At 46.5% G+C, this 27564-nt stretch overlaps 1 protein-coding gene across 1 annotated transcript; it reads left to right on the top strand.

The window, feature by feature from the left end:
* The first annotated feature begins 16143 nt into the window (after positions 1–16143).
* LOC119321076 lies at positions 16144–17883 on the top strand. The gene is made up of 2 exons (XM_037594935.1): positions 16144–16920; positions 17012–17883. The coding sequence occupies exons 1-2, from the start codon at positions 16168–16170 to the stop codon at positions 17516–17518; spliced, it is 1260 nt and encodes a 419-aa protein (XP_037450832.1). The 5' UTR covers positions 16144–16167; the 3' UTR covers positions 17519–17883.
* The last annotated feature ends 9681 nt before the right edge of the window (positions 17884–27564 follow it).

Here is a 27564-nt window from a genome sequence, read left to right as displayed (position 1 = left end):
GGTAGCATTATAAGATGATCCCTCACTAAATTATCAAAGTATAAGTGTTCTCCCTGAGTATGCACCGTTGCGAAAGTTCTTCGTGCTGAGACACCACGTGATGATCGGGTGTGATAGGCTCTATGTTCAAATACAACGGGTGCAAAACAGTTGCACACGCGGAATACTCAGGTTAAACTTGACGAGCCTAGCATATAACAGATGTGGCCTCGGAACACGGAGACCGAAAGGTCGAGCGTGAATCATATAGTAGATATGATCAACATAGTGATGTTCACCATTGAAACTACTCCATCTCATGTGATGATTGGACATAGTTTAGTTGATATGGATCACGTGATCACTTAGAGGATTAGAGGGATGTCTATCTAAGTGGGAGTTCTTAAGTAATATGATTAATTGAACTTTAATTTATCATGAGCTTAGTCCTGGTAGTATTAGCATATCTATGTTGTAGATCAATAGCTCGCGATGTTGCTCCCAGTTTATTGTGTTCCTAGAGAAAAATTATGTTGAAAAATGTTAGTAGCAATGATGCGGATTAGATCCGTGATCTGAGGATTATCCTCATTGCTGCATAGAAGAATTATGTCTTTGATGCACCGCTAGGTGACAGACCTATTGCAGGAGTAGATGCAGATGTTATGAACGTTTGGCTATCTCAATATGATGACTACTTGATAGTTTAGTGCACCATGCTTAACGGCTTAGAATCGGGACTTCAAAGACGTTTTGAATGTCATGGACCACATGAGATGTTCTAGGAGTTGAAGTTAATATTTCAAGCAAATACCCGAGTTGAGAGATATGAAGTCTCCAACAAGTTCTATAGCTAAAAAGAGGAGAATAGCTCAAGCAGTGAGCATGTGCTCAGATTGTCTGGGTACTACAATCGCTTGAATCAAGTGGGAGTTAATCTTCCAGATAAGATAGTGATTGACAGAATTCTCTAGTCACCATCACCAAGTTAGTAGAACTTCGTGATGAACTATGATATGCAAGGAATAACGGAAACGATTCCCAAGTTCTTCGTAATGCTGAAATCAACGAAGGTAGAAATCAAGAAAAATATCAAGTGTTGATGGTAGACAAGACCACTAGTTTCAAGAAAAAGGCAAAGGGAAGAAGGGGAACTTCAAGAAGAACGGCAAGAAAGTTGCTTCTCAAGTGAAGAAGCCCAAGTCTGGTCCTAAGCCTGAGACTAAGTGCTTCTACTGCAAAGGGACTGGTCACTGGAAGCGGAACTGCCCCAAGTATTTGGCGGATAAGAAGGATGGCAAAGTGAACAAAGGTATATTTGATATACAGATTATTGATGTGTATTTTACTAGTGTTCATAGCAACCCCTCGGTATTTGATACTGGTTCAGTTGCTAAGAGTAGTAACTCGAAACGGGAGTTGCAGAATGAACAGAGACTAGTTAAGGGTGAAGTGACGATGTGTGTTGGAAGTGGTTCCAAAATTGATATGATCTCATCGCACACTCCCTATACTTTCAGGATTAGTGTTGAACCTAAATAAGTGTTATTTGGTGTTTGCGTTGAGCATGAATATGATTTGATCATGTTTATTGCAATACAATTATTCATTTAAGTAAGAGAATAAATTGTTGTTCTGTTTACATGAATAAAATCTTATATGGTTACACACCCAATGAAAATGGTTCGTTGGATCTCGATTGTAGTGATACACATATTCATAATATTGAAACCAAAAGATGCAAAGTTAATAATGATAGTGCAACTTATTTGTGGCACTGCCGTTTAGGTCATATTGGTGTAAAGCACATGAAGAAACTCCATGCTGATGGACTTTTGGAATCACTTGATGCTTGTGAACCATGCCTCATGGGCAAGATGACTAAGACTCCGTTCTCCGGAACAATGGAGCGAGCAACTGACTTATTGGAAATAATACATATTGATGTATGCGGTCCGATGAGTGTTAAGGCTCATGGCAAGTATCATTATTTTCTGACCTTCACAGATGATTTGAGCAGATATGGGTATATCTACTTAATGAAACACAAGTCTGAAACATTTGAAAAGTTCAAAGAATTTCAGAGTGAAGTGGAGAATCAACGTAACAAGAAAATAAAAGTTTCTACGATATGATCGCAGAGGTAAAATATTTGAGTTAAGAGTTTGGCCTTCAGTTAAAACAATGTGAAATAGTTTCACTACTCACACCACCTGGAACACCACAGTGTAATGGTGTGTCCGAATGTCATAACCGTACTTTATGAGATATGGTGCGATCTACGATGTCTCTTACCGATCTACCACTATCGTTTTGGGGTTATGCATTAGAGACAGCTGCATTCACGTTAAATAGGGCACCATCTAAATCCGTTGAGACGACACCGTATGAACTATGGTTTGGTAAGAAACCTAAGCTGTTGTTTCTTAAAGTTTGAGGTTGCAATGCTTATGTGAAAAAGTTTCAACCTAATAAGCTCAAACCCAAATCAGAGAAGTGCGTCTTCATAGGATACCCAAAAGAAAATGTTGGGTACACCTTCTATCACAGATCCGAAGGCAAGATATTCGTTGCTGAGAATGGATCCTTTCTAGAGAAGGAGTTTCTCTCGAAAGAAGTGAGTGGGAGGAAAGTAGAACTTGATGAGGTAACTGTACCTGCTCCCTTATTGGAAAGTAGTTCGTCACAGAAATATGTTCCTGTGACTACTACACCAATTAGTGAGGAAGCTAATGATGATGATCATGTAACTTCAGATCAAGTTGCTACCGAACCTCGTAGGTAAACCAGAGTGAGATCCGCACCAGAGTGGTATGGTAATCCTATTCTGGAGGTCATGTTACTTGACCATGACGAGCCTACGAACTATGAGGAAGCGATGATGAGCCCAGATTCCACGAAATGGCTTGAGGCCATGAAATCTGAGATGAAATCCATGTATGAGAACAAAGTATGGACTTTGATTGACTTGCCCAATGATCGGCGAGCCATTGAGATTAAATGGATCTTCAAGAGGAAGACGGACGCTGATAGTAGTGTTACTATCTACAAAGCTAGAATTGTCGCAAAAAGGTTTTCAACAAGTTCAAGGTGTTGACTATGATGAGAGTTTCTCACTCGTATCTATGCTTAAGTCTGTCCAAATCATGTTAGCAATTACCGCATTTTATGAAATCTGGCAAATGGATAAACAATACTGCATTCCCTAATGGATTTATTAAAGAAGAGTTGTATATGATGCAACCAGAAGGTTTTGTCAATCCTAAAGGTACTAACAAAATATGCAAGCTCCAGCGATCCATCTATGGACTGGTGCAAGCATCTCAGAGTTGGAATATACGCTTTGATAAGTTGATCAAAGCATATAGTTTTATATAGACTTGCGGTGAAGCCTATATTTACAAGAAAGTGAGTGGGAGCACTACAGCATTTCTGATAAGTATATGTGAATGACATATTGTTGATCGAAGATAATGTAGAATTATTCTGCAAAGCATAAAGGAATGTTTGAAAGGGGTTTTTGAAAGAAAGACCTCAGTGAAGCTGCTTACATATTGAGCATCAAGATCTATAGAGATAGATCAAGACGCTTGATAAGTTTTTCAATGAGTACATACCTTGACAAGATTTTGAAGTAGTTCAAAATGGAACAGTAAAAGAAGGAGTTCTTGCCTGTGTTACAAGGTGTGAAGTTGAGTAAGACTCAAAACCCGACCACGGCAGAAGATAGAGAGAGAATGAAAGTCATTCCCTATGCCTCAGCCATAGGTTCTATAAAGTATGCCATGCTGTGTACCAGACCTATTGTATACCCTGCCCTGAGTTTGGCAAGGGAGTAGAATAGTGATCTAGGAGTATATCACTGGACATTGGTCAAAATTATCCTTAGTGGAATAAGGATATGTTTCTCGATTATGGAGGTGACAAAAGGTTCGTCGTAAAGGGTTACATCGATGCAAGTTTTGACACTGATCCAGATGACTCAAAGTCTCAATCTGGATACATATTGAAAGTGGGAGCAATTAGCTAGAGTAGCTCCGTGCAGAGCATTGTTGACATAGAAATTTGCAAAATACATACGGATCTGAATGTAGCAGACCCGTTGACTAAACTTCCCTCACAAGCAAAACATGATCACACCTTAGTACTCTTTGGGTATTAATCACATAGCGATGTGAACTAGATTATTGACTCTAGTAAACCCTTTGGGTGTTGGTCACATGACGATGTGAACTATGGGTGTTAGTCACATGGTGATGTGAACTATTGATGTTAAATCACATGGCGATGTGAACTAGATTATTGACTCTGGTGCAAGTGGGAGACTGAAGGAAATATGCCCTAGAGGCAATAATATAGTTATTATTTATTTCCTTATATCATGATAAATGTTTATTATTCATGCTAGAATCGTATTAACCAGAAACATAATACATGTGTGAATACATAGACAAACAGAGTGTCACTAGTATGCCTCTACTTGACTAGCTCGTTGATCAAAGATGGTTATGTTTCCTAACCATAGACATGAGTTGTCATTTGATTAACGGGATCACATCATTAGGAGAATGATGTGATTGACTTGACCCATTCCGTTAGCTTAGCACTTGATTGTTTAGTTTGTTTCTATTGCCTTCTTCATGACTTATACATGTTCCTATGACTATGAGATTATGCAACTCCCGTTTACCGGAGGAACACTTTGTGTGCCACCAAACGTCACAACGTAACTGGGTGATTATAAAGGTGCTCTATAGGTGTCTCCGAAGGTACTTGTTGGGTTGGCGTATTTCGAGATTAGGATTTGTCACTCCGATTGTCGGAGAGGTATCTCTGGGCCCACTTGGTAATGCACATCACTATAAGCCTTGCAAGCATTGCAAATAATGAGTTAGTTGCGGGATGATGTATTACGGAATGAGTAAAGAGACTTTCCGGTAACAAGATTGAACTAGGTATTGAGATACCGACGATCGAATCTCGGGCAAGTAACATACCGATGACAAAGGGAACAACGTATGTTGTTATGCGATCTGACTGATAAAGATCTTCGTAGAATATGTAGGAGACAATATGGGCATCCAGGTCCCGCTATTGGTTATTGACTAGAGAGGTGTCTCGGTCATGTCTACATAGTTCTCGAACCCGTAGGGTCCGCATGCTTAACGTTCGTTGACGATATAGTATTATATGAGTTATGTATGTTGGTGACCGAATGTTGTTCGGAGTCCCGGATGAGATCATGGACATGACGAGGAGCTCCGGAATGGTCCGGAGGTAAAGATTTATATATTGGATGATATGGTTTGGCCAAGGGGTCAGGCCCATGAGGCTATAAGTCGGCGCAAAAGGAGTTTTGCGGAGACCAGGGGGGCAAACGCCGGAGACCCTGGCGTCTAGGCCAGACGCCAAGGATTGTGGCGTTTGGTCCTGGAGTCCGAGTGGGACTCTTGGCTTTCGGGCAAAACCGACTTTGAGGAGGCTTTTGCTCCAAGTTTCGACCCCAAGGCTCAACATATAAATAGAGGGTCAGGGCTAGCACCAAAGACACATCAAGAAACACCAAGCCGTGTGTCAGCAACCCCGTCCCCTCTAGTTTATCCTCCGTCATAGTTTTCGTAGTGATTAGGCGAAGCCCTGCGGAGATTGTTCTTCACCAAAACCGTCACCACGCTGTCGTGCCAACGGAACTCATCTACTACTTCGCCCCCCTTGCTGGATCAAGAAGGCGAGGACGTCACCGAGCCGAACGTGTGCAGAACTCCAAGGTGCCGTGCTTTCGGTACTTGGATCGGTCGGACGTGAAGACGTACGACTACATCAACCGCGTTGATATAAAGCTTTCGCGAATAGTCTACGAGGGTACGTAGAAAACACTCTCCCCTCTCGTTGCTATGCATCTCCATGATCCTGCGTGTGCGTAGGAAATTTTTGAAAATACTGTTGGGGAACGTAGCAGAAATTCAAAATTTTCTACGCATCACCAAGATCAATCTATGGAGTAATCTAGCAACGAGGGGAAGGAGAGTGCATCTACATACCCTTGTAGATCACTAAGTGGAAGCGTTCAAGTGAACGGGGTTGATGGAGTCGTACTCGTCGTGATCCAAATCACCGATGATCCTAGTGCCGAATGGACGGCACCTCCGCGTTCAACACACGTACAGCCTGGTGACGTCTCCTACGCCTTGATCCAGCATGGGGAGAAGGAGAGCTTGGGGAAGACTCCATCCAGCAGCAGCACGACGGTGTGGTGGTGGTGGAGGAGCGTGGTACTCCAGCAGGGCTTCGCCAAGCACCGCAAGAGACGAGGAGGGAGAGGGGTAGGGCTGCACCAAGAAGGAGATGTTCTCGTGTCTATGGCAGCCCAAAACCTCAAGTATATATAGGGGGAGGGGAGGGGCTGTGCCCCCACCTAGGTTTCCACCCCTAGGGGTGGCGGCCAGCCCTAGATCCCATCTAGGGGGACGGCCAAGGGGGGGAGAGAGGGGGGCGCACCACTTGGTGGGCCTTAGGCCCATCTGAGCCTAGGGTTTGCCCCCTTCCACTCTCCCTTGCGCCTTGGGCCTTGGTGGGGAGGCGCACCAGCCCACCTGGGGATGGTCCCCTCCCACACTTGGCCCATGCAGCCCTCCGGGGCTGGTGGCCCCACTTGGTGGACCACCGGGACCCTCCCGGTGGTCCCGGTACATTACTGATAAACCCGAAACTTTTCCGGCGACCAAAACAGGACTTCCCATATATAAATCTTTACCTCCGGACCATTCCGAAACACCTCGTGACGTCCGAGATCTCATCCGGGACTCCGAACAACATTCAGTAACCACATATATCTATTCCCTATAACCCTGGCGTCATCGAACCTTAAGTGTGTAGACCCTACGGGTTCGGGAGTCATGCAGACATGGCCGAGATAACTCTCCGGCCAATAACCAACAACGGGATCTGGATACCCATGTTGGCTCCCACATGTTCCACGATGATCTCATCGGATGAACCATGATGTCGAGGATTCAATCAATCCCGTATACAATTCCCTTTGTCTAGTGGTACGATACTTGCCCGAGATTCGATCGTCGGTATCCCGATACCTTGTTCAATCTCGTTACCAGCAAGTCTCTTTACTCGTTCCGTAACACATCATCCCGTGATCAACTCCTTGGTCACATTGTGCACATTATGATGATGTCCTACCGAGTGGGCCCAGAGATACCTCTCCATTTACACGGAGTGACAAATCCCAGTCTCGATTCGTGCCAAGCCAACAGACACTTTCGGAGATACATGTAGTGTACCTTTATAGCCACCCAGTTACGTTGTGACGTTTGGCACACCCAAAGTATTCCTACGGTATCCGGGAGTTGCACAATCTCATGGTCTAAGGAAATGATACTTGACATTAGAAAAGCTTTAACATAGGAACTACACGACCTTTGTGCTAGGCTTAGGATTGGGTCTTGTCCATCACATCATTCTCCTAATGATGTGATCCCGTTATCAACGACATCCAATGTCCATGGTCAGGAAACCGTAACCATCTATTGATCAACAAGCCAGTCAACTAGAGGCTTACTAGGGACATGGTGTTGTCTATGTATCCACACATGTATCTAAGTTTCCTATCAATACAATTCTAGCATGGATAATAAACGATTATCATGAACAAGGAAATATAATAATAACCAATTTATTATTGCCTCTTGGGCATATTTCCAACAGTCTCCCACTTGCACTAGAGTCAATAATCTAGTTCACATCGCCATGTGATTAACACTCACAGGTCACATCGCCATGTGACCAACATCCAAGAGTCTACTAGACTCAATGATCTAGTTCACATCACTATGTGACAAACACTCAAAGAGTTTTGGGTTTGATCATGTTATGCTTGTGAGAGAGGTTGTAGTCAACGGGTCTTGCCATATTCAGATCCCTATGTATTTCGCAAAACTTTATATCGTAGATGCTGCTACCACGTTCCACTTGGAGCTATTCCAAATTGTTGCTCCATTATACGTATCCGGTATCTCTACTCAGAGCTATCCGGATAGGTGTTAAGCTTGCATCGATGTAACTCTTTACGTCGAACTCTTTATCACCTCCATAACCGAGAAACATTTCCTTATTCCTCTAAGGATAATTTTTGACCGCTATCCGGTGATCTACTCCTAGATCACCCTTTGTACCCTCTTGCCAAACATGTGGCAAGGCACACATCAGGTGCGGTACTTCAGCATGGCATACCGTATAGAGCCTATGACAAAAGCATAGGGGACGACCTTCGTCCTTCCTCTTTCTTCTGTCGTGGTCAAGCTTTGAGTCTTACTCAACTTCACACCTTACAACTCAGGCAAGAACCCCTTCTTTGACTGATCTATTTTGAACTCCTTCAAAAACATGTCAAGGTGTGCGTTCTTTGAAAGTATCATCGGGCGTCTTGATCTATCTCTATAGATCTTGATGCCCAATATGTATGCAGCTTTATCCAGGTCTTCCTTTGAAAATCACTCTTCAAACAACCGTTTATGCTTTCCAGAAATTCTACATTATTTCGGATCAACAATATGTCATCCACATATACTTATCAGAAATGTTGTAGTGCTCCCACTCACTTTCTTGTAAATACAAGTTTCTAGCAAACATTATATAAACCTAAAAGCTTTGATCACTCCATCAAAACATATATTCCGATTCCAAGATGCCTGCTCTAGTCCATAGAAGGATTTCCGGAGCTAGCATACCTTTTAGCATTCTTAGGATCGTCAAAACCTTTTATTGTATCACATACAACTTTTCTTACGAAAACTGGTAGGAAAACTTGTTTTGACATCCATCTGTAAGATTTCATAATCGAAAAATACAGCTAATGATTCTGACGGACTTAAGCATCGCTACGGGTGAGAAATTCTCATCGTAGTCAACTCCTTGAACTTGTGAAAAGATACTTTTCCACAAGTCAAGCTTCATAGACGGTCACATTACCGCCCACGTCCGTCTTCTTCTTAAAGATTCATTTATCTCAATGGCTTGCCGATCATCGGGCAAGTCCACCAAAGTCCATACTTTGTTCTGATACATGGATCCTATCTCGGATTTCATGGCTTCTAACCATTTGTCGGAATACGGGCCCACCATCGCTTCTCCATAGCTCGTAGGTTCATTGTTGCCTAACAACATGATATCTAAGACAGGATTACCGTACCACTTAGGAGTAGTACATATCCTTGTCGACCTACGAATTTCGATAGCAACTTGATCCAAAGCTTTATGATCACTATCATTAACTTCCTATTCAACAGATGTAGGCTCCACAGAAAACATCTTTCTGTGTTGCATCACTCTTTGGTTGAAATAAAGGTTCGACAACCTCATCAAGTTCTATCTTCCTCCCACTCAATTCTTTTGAGAGAAACTCCTTCTCGAGAAAGGACCCGTTCTTAGCAATAAACAATTTGCCCTCGAATCTGAGATAGAAGGTATACCCTACTGTCACCTTTGGGTATCCTATGAAGATGTGTTTGTCCGCTTTGGGTTCGAGCTTCTCCGGCTAAAGCCTTAAGCATCGCAGCCCCAAACATTAAGAAACGACAACTTGGGTTTCTTGCCAAACCAATGTTCATACGACGCCGTCTCAACGGACTTAGATGGTGTCCTATCTAAAGTGAATGCAGCTGTCTCTAACGCATAACCTCAAAATGAAAACGGTAGATTGATAAGAGACATCATAGATCGCACCATATCTCATAAGGTTCGATTATGACGTCCGGACACACCATAACCCAGTGGTGTTCCAGGTGGCTTCAATTGTGAAACAATTCCACAATGTCTTAAGTGTTTGCCAAACTCATAACTCAGATATTCTCATTGATCAGATCGTAGGAATTTGATCTTCTTGTTATGATGATTCTTAACTTCACTCTGAAATCGCTTGAACTTTTCAAACATTTCAGACTTGTGCTTCAATAAGTAAATATACCTATATCTACTCAAATCGTCAGTGAAGATGAGAAAATAGCGATATCCACCGCACGCTTCAATTCTCATTGGATCACACACATCAGCATGTATGATTTACAACAAGTCACTTGCCCGTTTCATTGTACCTGAAAGCGGGGTCTTAGTCATCCTGCCCATGAGGCATGGCTCGCATGTGTCAAGCGATTCAAAATCAAGTGATTCCAAACATCCATCTACATGGAGTTTCTTCATGCATCTTACGCCAATATGACCTAAGCAGCAGTGCCACGAGAAAGTGGTACTATCATTATTAACTCTACATCTTTTGGCGTGAACATGTGTATTACCACGACCGAGATTCAATGAACCATTCACATTAGGTTCATGACCATGAAAGGTATCATTCATGTAAACAGAATAACCATTATTCTCTAACTTAAATGAATGACCGTATTGCAATGAACATGATCTAATCATATTCATGCTCAACGTAGACACCTGATAACATTTATCTAGGTTCAATACTAATCCCGAAGGCAGATGGAGCGTGCGATGGTGATCCCATCAACTTTGGAAACACTTCCAACACACATCGTCACCTCGCCCTTAGCCAGTCTCTGTTTAGTCCGTAGCTTTTGCTTCAAGTTACCAGTAATAGCAACTGAACCGGTATCCAATACCCAGGTGCTACCGGGAGTACTAGCGAGGTACACATTGGTAACACGTATATACTTTGTTGAAGTTGCCAGCCTTCTTATCTACCATGCATTTGGGGTAATTCCGCTACCAGTGACCGTTCCCCTTACAATAGAAGCACTTAGTCTCGGGTTTGGGTTCACCCTTGGGTTCCTTCACTGGAGCGGCAACTGATTTGCCGTCCATGAAGTTTCCCTTCTAGCCCTTGCCCTTCTTGAAGCCAGTGGTCTTGTTAAACCATCAACACTTGATGCTCCTTCTTGATTTCTACCTTTTGCGGTCTTAAGCACCGCGAACAGCTCCGGGATCAACTCCATCCCTTGCATGTCATAGTTCATCACGAAGATCTAGTAGCTTAGTGATGGTGGCTAGAGAAATCTATCAATCACTATCTTATCTGGAAGTTTAACTCCCACTTGATTTAAGTGATTGTAGCACCCAGACATTCTGAGCACATGCTCACTAGCTGAGCTATTCTCCTCTATCTTGTTGGCAAAAGAACTTGTCAGAGGTCTCACACCTCTCAACACGGGCATGAGCCTGAAATCCCAATTTCAGCTCTTGGAACATCTCATATGTTCTATGGCGTTCAAAACGTCATTGGAATCCCGATTCTAAGCCGTAAAGTATGGTGCACTAAACTATCAAGTAGTCATCAGGACGTGTCTGTCAGGTGTTCACAACATCCACAGACTACGTTGTAGGGGTTTGCACATCGAGCGGTTCATCAAAGACGTAAGCCTTATGTGTAGCAGTGAGGACACTCCTCGGACTATGGACCCAGTCCGCATCATTGCTTACAATATCTTTCAACTTAATCTTTCTCTAGGAACATATTGAAACAGGGAGCTACAACGTGAGCTATTCATCTACAACATATTTGCAAAGACAATTTAGACTATGTTCATGATAATTGATTTCATCTAATGAACTCCCACTCAGATAGACATCCCTCTAGTCATCTAAGTGAAACATGATCCGAGTCAACTAGGCCGTGTTCGATCATCACGTGAGACGGACTAGTCAACATCAGTGAACATCTTCATGTTGATCGTATCTTCTATACGACTCATGCTCGACCTTTCGGTCTTCCGTGTTCCGAGGCCATGTCTGTACATGCTAGGCTCGTCAAGTCAACCTAAGTGTTTTTCTGTGTAAATCTGGCTTACACCCGTTGTATTCGAACGTTAGAATCTATCACACCCGATCATCAAGTGGTGCTTCGAAACGACGAACCTTCGCAACGGTGCACAGTTAGGGGGAACACTTTTCTTGAAATTTTAGTGAGGGATCATCTTATTTAAGCTACTGTCGTTCTAAGCAAATAAGATGTAAAACATGATAAACATCACATGCAATCAAATAGTGACATGATATGGCCAATATCATTTTGCTCCTTTTGATCTCCATCTTCGGGGCTCCATGATCATCGTTGTCACCGGCATGACACCATGATCTCCATCATCATGATCTCCATCATCGTGTCTTCTTGAAGTTGTCTCGTCATCTATTACTTCTACTACTATGGCTAACGCTTTACCAATAAAGTAAAGTAATTACATGACGTTTATGTTGACACGCATGTCATAAATAAATTAAGACAACTCCTATGGCTCCTGCCGGTTGTCATACTCATCGACATGCAAGTCGTGATTCCTATTACAAGAACATGATCAATCTCATACATCACATATATCATTCATCACATCCTTTTGGCCATATCACATCACAAGGCATATGCTGCAAAAACAAGTTAGAAGTCCTCTAATTGTTGTTGCAAGTTTTTTACATGGCTGCTATAGGTTTCTAGCAAGAACGTTTCTTACCTACGCGAAAACCACAATGTGATATGCCAATTTCTATTTACCCTTCATAAAGACCATTTTCATCGAATCCGATCCGACTAAAGTGGGAGAGACAGACACCCGCTAGCCACCTTATGCAACTAGTGCATGTCAGTCGGTGGAACCAGTCTCACGTAAGAGTACGTGTAAGGTCGGTCCGGGCCGCTTCATCCCACGATGCCGCCGAATCAAGATAAGACTAGTAACGGTAAGTAAATTGACAAAATCAATGCCCACAACTGCTTTGTGTTCTACTCGTGCATAGAAACTACGCATAGACCTAGCTCTGATACCACTGTTGGGGAACGTAGCAGAAATTCAAAATTTTCTACGCATCACCAAGATCAATCTATGGAGTAATCTAGCAACGAGGGGAAGGAGAGTGCATCTACATACCCTTGTAGATCGCTAAGCGGAAGCGTTCAAGTGAATGGGGTTGATGGAGTCATACTCGTCGTGATCCAAATCACCGATGATCCTAGTGCCGAACGGATGGCACCTCCGCGTTCAACACACGTACAGCCCGGTGACGTCTCCTACGCCTTGATCCAGCAAGGGGAGAAGGAGAGGTTGGGGAAGACTCCATCCAGCAGCAGCACGACGGCGTGGTGGTGGTGGAGGAGCGTGGTACTCCAGCAGGGCTTCGCCAAGCACCGCAAGAGACGAGGAGGGAGAGGGGTAGGGCTGCGCCAAGAAGGAGATGTTCTCGTGTCTATGGGAGCCCAAAACCTCAAGTATATGTAGGGGGAGGGGAGGGGCTGCGCCCCCACCTAGGTTTCCACCCCTAGGGGTGGCGGCCAGCCCTAGATCCCATCTAGGGGGCGGCCAAGGGGGGAGAGAGGGGGGCGCACCACTAGGTGGGCCTTAGGCCCATCTGAGCCTAGGGTTTGCCCCCTTCCACTCTCCCTTGCGCCTTGGGCCTTGGTGGGGGGGCGCACCAGCCCACCTGGGGCTGGTCCCCTCCCACACTTGGCCCATTCAGCCCTCCGGGGCTGGTGGCCCCACTTGGTGGACCACCGGGACCCTCCCGGTGGTCCCGGTACATTACCGATAAACCCGAAACTTTTCCGGCGACCAAAACAGGACTTCCCATATATAAATCTTTACCTCTGGACCATTTCGGAACTCCTCGTGACGTCCGAAATCTCATCTAGGATTCCGAACAACATTCGGTAACCACGCATATCTATTCCCTATAACCCTGGCGTCATCGAACCTTAAGTGTGTAGACCCTACGGGTTCGGGAGTCATGCAGACATGGCCGAGATAACTCTCCGGCCAATAACCAACAGCGGGATCTGGATACCCATGTTGGCTCCCACATGTTCCATGATGATCTCATCGGATGAACCACGATGTCGAGGATTCAATCAATCCCGTATACAATTCCCTTTGTCTAGTGGTACGATACTTGCCCGAGATTCGATCGTCGGTATCCCGATACCTTGTTCAATCTTGTTACCGGCAAGTCTCTTTACTCGTTCCGTAACACATCATCCCGTGATCAACTCCTTGGTCACATTGTGCACATTATGATGATGTCCTACCGAGTGGGCCCAGAGACACCTCTCCGTTTACACGGAGTGACAAATCCCAGTCTCGATTCGTGCCAACCCAACAGACACTTTCGGAGATACCTGTAGTGTACCTTTATAGCCACCCAGTTATGTTGTGACGTTTGGCACACCCAAAGTATTCCTACGGTATCCGGAAGTTGCACAATCTCATGGTCTAAGGAAATGATACTTGACATTAGAAAAGCTTTAGCATACGAACTACACGACCTTTGTGCTAGGCTTAGGATTGGGTCTTGTCCATCACATCATTCTCCTAATGATGTGATCCCGTTATCAACGACATCCAATGTCCATGGTCAGGAAACCGTAACCATCTATTGATCAACGAGCCAGTCAACTAGAGGCTTACTAGGGACATGGTGTTGTCTATGTATCCACACATGTATCTGAGTTTCCTATAGATAAAATTCTAGCATGAATAATAAACGATTATCATGAACAAGGAAATATAATAATAACCAATTTATTATTGCCTCTAGGGCATATTTCCAACAATTACTACGTTCCCCAACAATTCCTTTTGTCATAGGTATGTTACTTGCCCGAGATTTGATCGTCGATATCTTCATACCTGGTTCAATCTCGTTACCGGCAAGTCTCTTTACTCGTTCCGTAATGCATCATCCCGCAACTAACTCATTAGTCACATTGCTTGCAAGGCTTATTGTGATGTGCATTACCGAGAGGGCCTAGAGATACCTCTCTGATACTCGGAGTGACAAATCCTAATATCGATCTATGCCAACCCAACAAATACCTTCGAAGATACCTGTAGAGTATCTTTATAATCACCCAGTTACGTTGTGACATTTGATAGCACACAAGGCATTCCTTCGGTATCCGGGAGTTGCATAATCTCATAGTGAAAGGAATATGTATATGACATGAAGAAAGCTATAGCAATAAAACTGAACGATCATTATGCTAAGCTAACGGATGGGTCTTGTCCATCACATCATTCTCCTAATGATGTGATCTCGTTCATCAAATGACAACACATGTATATGGTTAGAAAACTTAACCATCTTTGATTAACGAGCTAGTCTAGTAGAGGCTTACTAGGACAAGGTGTTTTGTTTATGTATCCACGCATGTATCAAGTTTCTCGTTAATACAATTCTAGCATGAATAATAAATATTTATCATGATATAAGGAAATATTTCTACACGCGAGCAAAATGAGCGGACGACGGGACTTGACAGGTGTGTGCCCCCGCACTCGCGTGCCTCTGCGAATTTTTGCATTGTTCCCTACTTGTATGTATATTAGTGGTAGATATTTCTACAACAGAATACAAGAATGATCGTAGTATTAAGTTTGTGTTGGTCTGGTCCAGAGGTGTAAATTGGCACTTGAATGCAAAACAACAAGCTAGTGAGCGAGACAGAATACAGATCAGAGTCGTTGGCCGCATAGATGCACCCAGCATTACAGCTTATAAATGCAAAAAACCAAGACCACCTAATTTAAAGCGCCACTCCCCCAGTCTAGTAGTGCTGGACTATAGTACTACTAGCCGAGGGCCCGAGGCACATATCACACCAGGAGAGTAGAATGGACAGTGTCGATCGACGGTGCTCTCTCTCGCTCCCGGCGACGACGAAAACGACGTGTCTCGATGCAAGCTGCATGGTATCCTATCACGAGTCACGACCATGTATGATTGACCATGACCGTGCGTACTGTCCGGCCGACAAAATGGACAATGTCACCCACCGGTTGTTACGACAACCTCACATCACAGTACGTATATACCATCGAAATTGGGGTGCAAGTTCCCAGAGAATTTACCAGCCAGCCTAGGAGGACGCCGGATCGTCCAAGTACTTTCCCCTTTCAGCATGCATCCAGCGACAGCCGACGACGAGCAAACCAAATCGACCACGTACAGCGGCACAAGGTGAACAGTGTTACCCCTGCGTGCTGGATCATGTGGCCACGTCCGTGCATTGCCGGCATTATCACAACGATCTACTCCACTTGATTGAGCAGGTCCATCCATCCAACGGGTTGCGTTTTATTTTATTAAGGGCCAGATCGGTGGTTAGAGTGGCTCATTGGCGATCGATCGAGGTCGCTCACACTATCACGCAGCTAGAGCTAGTGCTCGGCCATGGCCGAGGCGAGCAAGCGCATCGACCTCGCCGCGCCGCTGCTCTCCGTGCGGCGCCACGGCGGGTTGGGCCTGGGCGGCGCGTTGCGGTACGGCGAACGCTGCGACGATGCCACCCCCCGCCCCGGAGGCGTGCCGTTCGGGTGGGAGCGCCGGCCCGGCCACCCCAAGGGCGTAGGCACGCCACCGCTGCCCGGGCCGGACCAGGAGGCCGCGGTGCGCTTCTCGGACGCGCTCTCCCGCCCCGACAGCTGCTACACCGTGAGCTGCAGCGACGCGGCCGGCGCGACGGCGTCGGCGGCCCCGAGCCCGAGCCCCCGCGGCAGCGTCATGATGGACCGCTTCTTTCTGGCGGCCAAGGAGCAGTGCGTCTTCCGGAAGGCCGCCACCGCTGCTGCCAACACGCGCACCCCCACCAGCGACAGGTTGCCGGGGCGCCTCCCTGTCCAGCACCTGCCGGCGAGCCACGTCCACGTGCAGCGTAACCATGTAAAGGACGCGGACGGCAACGGGGAGGACGACGAGTGGGAGGTGCACAGCACGGCGGGCTTCGCGTCCAAAAGGAAGTGCGGGCTGCTCCCCGCGCGGTGCGCCAAGAGCGCCCTGCTGCTCCTGAACCCGGCGCGGTCCACGATGAGGCGCCGCCGAGGCGCGCGGCGCTTCCTATCCGGCTGCGGCAGCAGCCGGCGCGAGACGAACCCGCTCCTGCCGCGGGTCGGGCAGCACCCTGATCTCGACGCTGGCACGGTCACGGTGAGCAGCAGCTTGCTTCACGTTCTCATGGAGTATCACTAGCCAAGCCATGCATGCACGTCTTGATCTTGACTCTGGGTGTGCTCTGCAGGGAAGCAGCTGGGAGGAGGTGTACATCAGCTCGCTGCGGCGATCGGACCGAGGCGCCGTGCATCCCAAGGCCACCCATCTCGGCCTGCTCCTGGTCCTCGACGGGGCCGACGGCGGTGCGGCCTCGCCGCTGCCGCCTCCCAATCCCAAGTGCGTCAGGCCGCCGACGGCGAAGGCGAACGTCGGCGGGAAGACACCCCGCAGGCTCAACGCCGTCGGCCAGGGCTTCCCGCCGCCGCTACCTCCCTCGCAGGAGAGGACCGTGGCTCGCCGTGACGACAAGATGGTGCTCGCATTGCCGTCGCCCAAGACGCCGTCGGAGTCGTGGCTCTCGCGTACGCTGCCGACCGTGTCGTCGAACAGGCTGACGGCCACTTCGTTCATGGGGCTCCACGTGCAGCAGCTCAGGAATCAGCGCGCTCCGTCTCGCTGGTGCTCCAGCGATCAGGCCAAGGTTATCGATCATGGCGCCAGGCCACGGCAGATACGAATATATGATCCTTGCTAGTGTAGTTGCATCCATTTGGTTATGATCTGGTCATGCGTTGCTCCGCAGCTCAATCTCTAGTAAAAGTAATAAGCTCATCCTGCTGCTCAGTTGCGTCCATTTTGTTCCATGGCGGTGAATTGCGGGTGTTCTCCATTGGCGCCATTGTTTGCAGCTCCAGAAGTGCGCCTAGTTCAGTGTATAGGTCTGCAGATGTAATACTGCATTTCTCAGTCGATACTTGTTTTACCTCGGCTTAGGTACATCAAGTCACAATGACCACAAAAGGGTTACATTGCCCGTAAAGCGGCATTGGAGGAAGGTAATCATAATGACATGTACAAGGGTTACATGGTTCATTATGATTTATCAATGCAGATTTGCAGCCCGAAACCATGTCTAGATTCTTTCTATCTATCTACCTTGAGGAGTAAAACGGCACTGGAGGAAGGCGCACCACACTCGCCCAAAGAAATGAAGACGAGGCTAACATGAAGGAGCATGGTGCCTGATTCCAATGCTTGATGATCACATCATTCTGCTAGTGACCTCAACTGAAACTTGATAAAAAAAAGGGGGTCTACATTGTAATCCAGTAGTCATGAATAATCCACCAACCAGGTAACAAAACCGAAGTTACAGAATGTTTAGACCTCACATCAGCTTTCGAACACCTGAATCACTTCATGGGTATAGATCATCAGAGTCATAAGAGATGGTATATTCGGTGTGTGCCCGTGTCTGAATATTCGAGCAGCCAGTAGAAACTTCCCTTTATCCATTAGGGCTGTCAAAAGACTTATGCGATGGTTGTGAGGTTTCTTGTGGGTCCGATGATCATGGCCGCCGCCTCTCTGGTTTTTGGGATTCGCGGGGTTCTTCTGCACATTCCCATTGTTCAAGTACGTACACCCCAATTTGGAGACTTCTTTGCATATCGCTGTTGTTCTACACATAGCAAGTATAATCAACTGAAGAAAATCAGATCAAGAGTTGAGTAACGTGATGAATTCGCATTGCATGCTGCTCTTCCGCAAGGGGTCGTACCATTCGTCTTTGCCAAAGAGTACAATGTCTATCCTAACATTCTCAGCACAACGTATGATCTCTTAACATACCTCTAGCTTTCTTGGTGTACCACTATTACCAATATTAGCCAAGAAAAGCTTTCAAAAACCATATCAAGCAATTGCTGGCAGTGCTCCATTGCAGGATCCCCCCCCCCCCTATTTCACCTACTTTATTCAACAAGAATGTGTAATGATTGAACTGCTGGACAAGGTTGTACAGGATCCGAGTCAATAAGTAGTGTATTACAAATGCAGAAGGCCTTCTGTTCAAATTCCAGATTGAATAGTTCTTCAAGTATTACATGACATCCGTTGTTGCCACCGCTCTTTTGGTAGTACTATCTAAACTAAGTGTGACAGTTTTAAGCGAGGCTTTGCCTTTCAATATGATCTGTGTAAATGCATAGTGTATTCAAATGAACAAAATCTTATGTTCAGAATTCAGACTGAACTGTTCTTTGTCGCATGATCCCAGCGTTCATGAGTTCAAAAAAAGCATGACCACACTTCAGTGACGTTTAGTGGTAGCTTGATGTGGAGCATCCCATGATCATCCCCATGGACCTACCATCGTCGCATCAAGAGCCAAGAGGACCCATGACACGAGCACGAGCCAGAGCTCTCGAGAACGAGGTGACTTCTTTCCTTAGTGATATCACATATGATCCACTCGAGACATGGTTACTACCTAAGTCCGATATGCTATGCATGATCAGGTGTTAAGAGGAGCCTCCCGAAGATGCACGTGAAGACGGACAAGCCGCCAAGTCCACGGATGAAGAGAACCAACAGAAACGGGCAAGTTCACCTTTCAGGCCCCAGACATCCGGCCAAGGCCCCGGACATCCGGCCCCTGGAGATGCCACCACAGCAGCCGCAGCCCAGCCAGAAAAGACTACAGGGCCCGGACATCTGTCCCCGCGCCCCGGACATCCGGCCTTCCCCGAAGCCCCGGAAATTCGGCCCTCTGCCCGGAAATCCGGCCTCGTCTATCCAGAGCCCACAGAAGTCTTCACCGCCAGCCCGGACATCCGGCTCCCCAGCCCGGACATCCGGCCACTCCTGAAGCCCCGGACATCCGGCCCGACGCCCGGACATCCGGCCTCGCCTGTCTGTGAACAGTGAAGGGCCGAAGCCCATGTACCCTCTCGCCCCCCTAGACTATATATACTTCATCCCCATCCTCTTTCTAGGGGTAGCGTTTGTTTAGCTCATATGTGAGATAGAGCTTCGCTCATCCATATAGATCTCCTCCTCGAGAGAGACTGCGGCCCCTCTTCGGAGAAGATCGACTTGGATTCAAGACCCCCCTCTTGGGCGGCCCCATCAAGACCTCCTTCTAGGAGAAGAACCGGTTACTTTGTATTGTCCTTTGTTGACCTTGGATCATCGTGTACCTCTTTGTGTTATTTGGATCAAGCGCATGTGTAATCGAATCTTGTTGGTTTGAGTGATTCTCTCGTGTTTCCCCTCGTGTATCCCCTCGTGGTCCTCGTGTTTCTCTTTGGGATCCGCTCCTTTCGTGAAAGATCGGCCATCTAGGGTTCCACCCTACATCATCTTGGTATCATGAGCCACGTTGATCATGATTTCGGAGCCCCCTCTTTTTGTTTTCTAGCTTGATTTTGTTGTTTTTCGTCCTAATCCGAAAATTGCCCCACAAAAATAGCCCCAAAATTTTTTGTGATTTGTTGGTGTGATGAAGTTTTGTTGGATTTGATCCGAGGATTTCGTGTGTTGCAGGTAGATCTAGCATTCCCCCACCTTTTCCCCAAATTCCATCCACAAAATCCCCCGAATTTTGCCCCGGATTTGACCTCTCCACGCGGTTTTCTTCGAATTGGTCCACGGATCCAGCGCCCGGACATCCGGCCCGACCAGCCCGGACATCTGGCACCCCGGACATCCGGCCATCACCCTTGGACATCCGGCCCCTGGCAGCAAAACAACCCATCCACCATACGTTTCCTGCCTAACTCTCGCCAAATTTCGTCCCGGTGCCCACATCCACTTCCGCATACCCCCACCACTCCCGCATAGCACCACCCTAGCCTTTCCCGCTACTAACTCCGACAATTTTGCCAAATTTTGCTTTGAGAATTTGAGTTGCGGTACCGTATCCTTTTGTGTTTCGGCTATCTCGGTACGGTTCGACATCGACATCACCGCTGCTCATTTTCGCCATGGACGCGTCATCAACAACGACCACCTCGACTACGACTTGGTTTTCGTGCCACCATTTTTAACACCATACTGGAAGCAAGACCGGTAACCTCATCTTGGTATTGGACATATCATTCTTGCCATTACATTGATAGCCATCATAGCCTTACTTTTGCGTCACTTACCCATCGAGACTAGCCCTTGAGTATTGCCGGCAACGTGACTTGTGCACATTAGTGTTCATACTTCCCATAGCATACATACCATCATCGTGTTGCATCTCTTGGTATCATCACTTGTGTCACAAAGTTGTTGTCGCATACACAATTACTCTCTTACTTCGTGAAGCATTGCATGAGAAAAGAGCTCAAACATCAAAGAGCCAAACAAGCTTTTAAGCAAAAGAGGAAAGACAAGCAAAGAGCAAGAACCATAGCATCATACAACATTAAGATTGTCATACTCGATAATCTTGGATCAATGCATAGGAACATCATACATATAGCATACTTGAGATAGAAGTCGTTGCATTTTTGCTTAGTAGGTTGTGCACAAGTTCGTATCCGCCTATTGTGCAATCGTGCTAGCGTCTCTCTAGTGTTGTGCAACAAGAGCATCTTGGTGAATTCCATATTTTGGCTCATCCTTGGTTGCATAACCCCATCTTATCTATTTGCGTGTGTGTTTCCGTGTACCATATCTTGCTTTTGGTCTACTTGTTGCATTTGCAAATTCATGAATCTTTTCCAACATTATTGAGTCTCACTTACAATTGCATCAAATTGTGTGCCACCATCCTAACCGAGCTCCACCATAAGCTTTTACTTGTGTAGGTGTGAGAACCGACAAGAATTGGTACCAATTGGGCTATTTCCTTGTTACACATTGGAATCATCTTTGATCCATTGTCAACATCGGTCAAGGTACATTTGATATTGGTTCTTTCCTTTCTTCCACTCACACTTGTCTTGGAATGATGGATAGGCCAAGTACTTCTACCAACCCGCTCTTCATGGAGCAAGACGACGACATGAACTCCTTCGTCACCAAGAGTCACCTCTTTGGTGCACAACGTGCTTTGCATCAAGAGCAACAAGCTATGAGTGAACGCATCGACAACCTTGCTTCCGACTTGTGACTTTCCGAGCAACGTACAAGGGACTACTTCGACCACAAGCTCGACGATCACAAGCAAGAGAATGACGCAAGGATGGACGAGATTCGCGCTTTGTTGCTCAACCGATCTTCTTCCACTTCAAGAAGGAGCCGTTCAAGTCACCATTCCGACTTCACCCTCTCCGGCTCAAGTACACCGACATCAAACACTCTTCGTCGAGCCGCGCGCAACGAGCGTCAAGCAAACCTCAATCCACTTCGAGACACCGACTTGCAAGAACATTGACGACGTCAAGCCGAAGAAGCCTTTGCGCTAGCTAGAGAACGGCAACGCCAACGTCAACAAGAACAAGAGGAGCGAGCGCGACAACATCAAGATGCACAAGACGCCGAGGCGGAACGCCAAGAACAACAACTCCGTGAAGCTCAAGCACTTGAAGCGCAACATGCCCTTCATGAATCAAGTCGTGCCATAGCCGACCGAGGCCGACAAGCTCGACTACATCAAGAAGCACTTCGCGATGAAGCTCAAGAAAGACTTTTCCAAAGACGTGTGCATCAACAAGCTCCTCGTCAAGATAGACAAGCTCCTCGTCAAGATAGACAAGCTCCCCCTCAAGCGAGACAAGAACATCAAGTCCATCGAGAGCAAGAAGACAATGGACCCAATCTTCGCCAAGAGCACCACGAGTTGAACAATCATCTACAACATGGGCGTCATCATCCCCGACCCCAACACAATGAAGAGCAATGCTACGGCAAGCTCAAGTTCACCATGCCCAAGTTCAATGGAAGCAATGACCCCGAAGAGTACATCTCATGGGCATTGAAGGTTGACAAAATCTTCCGCTTGCACAACTACGAAGAAGAGAAGAAGATCGTGATGGCATCCCTTGAGTTCCAAGACTATGTCCTCATTTGGTGGGAACAAGTCATTGAGCGCCGCGAGGCAAGAGGTGATCCACCCATCACTACTTGGGCACAAATGAAGGATGTCATGAGAGCATGATTCGTGCCTACCTACTACAACCGCGACCTCTTCAAGAAACTTCAACAACTCAAGCAAGGAACCAAGAGCATTGAAGAGTACTACAAGGAAATGGAGATTGCCATGATACGAGCCAATGTCAAAGAATATGATGAGAAAACTATGGCAAGGTTCTTGAATGGACTCAACCATCCTATCAAGAAGATCGCCGACTTCCAACCATACTCGAACCTCATCGAGCTAGTGCATCAAGCTACCAAAGGAGAACGGCAAGTACAAGATGACTTCAAGTATGCCAAGTTCTCATCCAAGTCCTATGGCCTCTCCAACAATCAAGCTTCGACGACTCCAACACCTTCTACCTCAACCAAGCCTTCTACAAGCAATGGCGACAAGTCAAGTTACAAGAAAGCTTCGACAAGCTCAAGTTGTCCTCCTACTACAAGCAACTTCAAGAAAGCTCCATCATCATCTACTCCACCTGATGAGACCATCAAGAAAAGTTCTATCAAATGCTTCACATGCGGAGGCCGAGGCCACAAGTCCTTCGAGTGCACAAACAAGTGCACCATGATCCTCAACAACGAAGGAACCTATGACTCCATGAGTGAAGGAGAAATGGAAGATCTTGAGCAAGTGGCCATGCACCGACAAGTGAACAATGACGATGAAGATGACCAAGTCTTTTGCGATGAAGATTCAAGTCCCGCTCTTGTTGTCTCCAAGGTCTTGACCCTTCAACATCAACAAGACGAAGATCAAAGATGCCATATCTTCCACACAAAGGCCGGCATCAATGGACGTTCCGTCAAGGTCATCATCGATGGAGGTAGTTGCCACAACTTAGCAAGTGAAGAACTATGCTCCAAGCTCCAATTGGTCAAGATGAAGCACCCTCACCCCTACAAGGTTCAATGGCTAAGCGACACCGGCACCATACAAGTCGAGCATAGAGTACAAGTCTCTTTCAAGATCGACGCCTATGAAGACACATTGGAATGTGATGTCCTTCCGATGACCGTTTTCCACCTCCTCCTTGGACGGCCATGGCAATTTGACCGTGGTGTCATTCACAATGGGCGTACAAATCACTATAGCTTCAAGATGAAAGGGAAAGAGTTCGTGCTACGTCTTATGTCTCCAAGCCAAGTGCTCGCCGACAAGCAAGCCACCCATCATGGAGAAAATAGTGAGAGAGCGACCCACCAAAAAGAGAGTGAGCGCCACAAGCCCAAATTGAGTGCCTCCACGATGAGCGACAAGAAAAACTTAGTTCTCTTTGCCACCAAACGTGAGATGAGAGAAGTGTGTGAGAACCCATCAAGTGTCCTACACTATGTCCTATTGTGCAAGGACTGTTGGGGAACGTTGCAGAAAACAAAAATTTTCCTACGGTTTCACCAAGATCCATCTAGGAGTTCATCTAGCAACGAGTGATCGGATTGCATCTACATACCTTTGTAGATCACGCGCGGAAGCGTTCAAAGAACGGGGATGAGGAAGGCGTACTCGACGTGATCCAAATCACCGGAGATCCTAGTGCCGAACGGACGGCACCTCCGTGTTCAACACACGTACGGTCAGCGTGATGTCTCCTCCTTCTTGATCCAGCAAGGGGAAGGAGAGGTTGAGGAAGATGGCTCCAGCAGCAGCACGACGGCGTGGTGGTGGTGGAGCTGCAGTACTCCGTCAGGGCTTCGCCAAGCTCTACGGAGGAGGAGGAGGTGTTGGAGAGGGAGAGGGAGGCGACAGGGCTTAGGTGTGGCTGCCCTCCCTTCCCCCCACTATATATAGGGCCAAGGGAGAGGGGGAGTGCAGCCTTGGCCCTTCCTCCAAGGAAGGGTGCGGCCAGGGAGGAGTCCATCCTCCCCAAGGCACCTAGGAGGTGCCTTCCCCCTTTAGGACTCTTCCTTTCCCTCATCTCTTGGCGCATGGGCCTCTTGGGGCTAGTGCCCTTGGCCCATATAGGCCAAGGCGCACACCCCTACAGCCCATGTGGCCCCCCGGGGCAGGTGGACCCCCTTGGTGGACCCCCGGACCCCTTTCGGCACTCCCGATACAATACTGATAATGTGCGAAACCTTTCCGGTGACCAAAACAAGACTTCCCATATATAATTCTTTACCTTCGGACCATTCCGGAACTCCTCGTGACGTCCGGGATCTCATCCGGGACTCCGAACAACATTCGGGTTACTGCATATACATATCCCTACAACCCTAGCGTCACCGAACCTTAAGTGTGTAGACCCTACGGGTTCGGGAGACATGTAGACATGACCGAGATCGCTCTCCGGTCAATAACCAACAGCGGGATCTGGATACCCATGTTGGCTCCCACATGCTCCTCGATGATCTCATCGGATGAACCACGATGTCGAGGATTCAAGCAACCCCGTATACAATTCCCTTCGTCAATCGGTATGTTACTTGCCCGAGATTCGATCGTCGGTATCCCAATACCTCGTTCAATCTCGTTACCGGCAAGTCACTTTACTCGTACCGTAATGCATGATCCCGTGACCAGACACTTGGTCACTTTGAGCTCATTATGATGATGCATTACCGAGTGGGCCCAGTGATACCTCTCCGTCACACGGAGTGACAAATCCCAGTCTTGATCCATGTCAACCCAACAGACATTTTCGGAGATACCCGTAGTATACCTTTATAGTCACCCAGTTACGTTGTGACGTTTGGTACACCCAAAGCACTCCTAACGTATCCGGGAGTTACACGATCTCATGGTCTAAGGAAAAGATACTTGACATTGGAAAACTCTAGCAAACGAACTATACGATCTTGTGCTATGTTTAGGATTGGGTCTTGTCCATCACATCATTCTCCTAATGATGTGATCTCGTTATCAATGACATCCAATGTCCATAGTCAAGAAACCATGACTATCTATTGATCAACGAGCTAGTCACCTAGAGGCTTACTAGGGACATGTTGGTGTCTATTATTCACACATTTATTACGATTTCCGGATAACACAATTATAGCATGAATAAAGACAATTATCATGAATAAGGAAATATAATAATAATGCTTTTATTATTGCCTCTAGGGCATATTTCCAACAGTCTCCCACTTGCACTAGAGTCAATAATCTAGTTACATTGTGATGAATCGAACATCCATGGAATTCTGGTGTTGATCATGTTTTGCTCTAGGGAGAGGTTTAGTCAACGGATCTGCTACATTCAGGTCCGTATGTACTTTACAAATATCTATGTCTCCATCTTGAACATTTTCATGAATGGAGTTGAAGCGACGCTTGATGTGCCTGGTCTTCTTGTGAAACCTGGGCTCCTTGGCAAGTGCAATAGCTCCAGTGTTGTCACAGAAGAGTTTGATTGGCCCCGACGCATTGGGTATGACTCCTAGGTCGGTGATGAACTCCTTCACCCAAATTGCTTCATGCGCTGCCTCCGAGGCTGCCATGTACTCCGCTTCACATGTAGATCCCGCCATGATGCTCTGCTTGCAACTGCACCAGCTTACTGCCCCACCATTCAAAATATACACGTATCCGGTTTGTGACTTAGAGTCATCCAGATCTGTGTCGAAGCTAGCGTCGACGTAACCTTTTACGACGAGCTCTTCGTCACCTCCATAAACGAGAAACATTTCCTTAGTCCTTTTCAGGTACTTCAGGATATTCTTGACCGTTGTCCAGTGTTCCTTGCCGGGATTACTTTGGTACCTTCCTACCAAACTTACGGCAAGGTTTACATCAGGTCTGGTACACAACATGGCATACATAATAGACCCTATGGCTGAGGCATAGGGGATGACACTCATCTCTTCTATATCTTCTGCCATGGTCGGACATTGAGTTGAGCTCAATTTCACACCTTGCAATACAGGCAAGAACCCCTTCTTAGACTGATCCATATTGAACTTCTTCAATATCTTGTCAAGGTATGTGCTTTGTGAAAGACCTATGAGGCGTCTTGATCTATCTCTGTAGATCTTGATGCCTAATATATAAGCAGCTTCTCCAAGGTCCTTCATTGAAAAACTCTTATTCAAGTAGGCCTTAATGCTGTCCAAAAGCTCTAAATCATTTCCCATCAAAAGTATGTCATCTACATATAATATGAGAAATGCTACAGAGCTCCCACTCACTTTCTTGTAAACGCAGGCTTCTCCATAAGTCTGCATAAACCCAAACGCTTTGATCATCTCATCAAAGCAAATGTTCCAACTCCGACATGCTTGCACCAGCCCATAAATCGAGCGTTGGAGCTTGCACACCTTGTCAGCATATTTAGGATCGACAAAACCTTCCGGCTGCATCATATACAATTCTTCCTTAAGGAAACCATTAAGGAATGCCGTTTTGACGTCCATTTGCCATATCTCATAATCGTAGAATGTGGCAATTGCTAACATGATTCCGACGGACTTTAGCTTCGCTACCGGTGAGAAAGTCTCATCGTAGTCAACCCCTTGAACTTGTCGATAACCTTAGCGACAAGCCAAGCTTCATAGATGGTCACATTACCATCCGCGTTTGTCTTCTTCTTAAAGATCCATTTATTTTCTATGGCTCGCCTCTCTACGGGCAAGTCAGTCAAAGTCCATACTTTGTTTTCATACATGGATCCTATCTCGGATTTCATGGCTTCCAGCCATTTGTCGGAATCCGGGCCCGCCATCACTTCTTCATAGTTCGAAGGTTCACCGTTGTCTAACAACATGATTTCCAAGATAGGGTTGCCG

This window comes from Triticum dicoccoides, chromosome 1A (genome assembly GCF_002162155.2).
Source record: "Triticum dicoccoides isolate Atlit2015 ecotype Zavitan chromosome 1A, WEW_v2.0, whole genome shotgun sequence".
Classification (NCBI taxonomy): domain Eukaryota; kingdom Viridiplantae; phylum Streptophyta; class Magnoliopsida; order Poales; family Poaceae; genus Triticum; species Triticum dicoccoides.
This window is presented reverse-complemented; position numbering and strand designations above follow the sequence as displayed.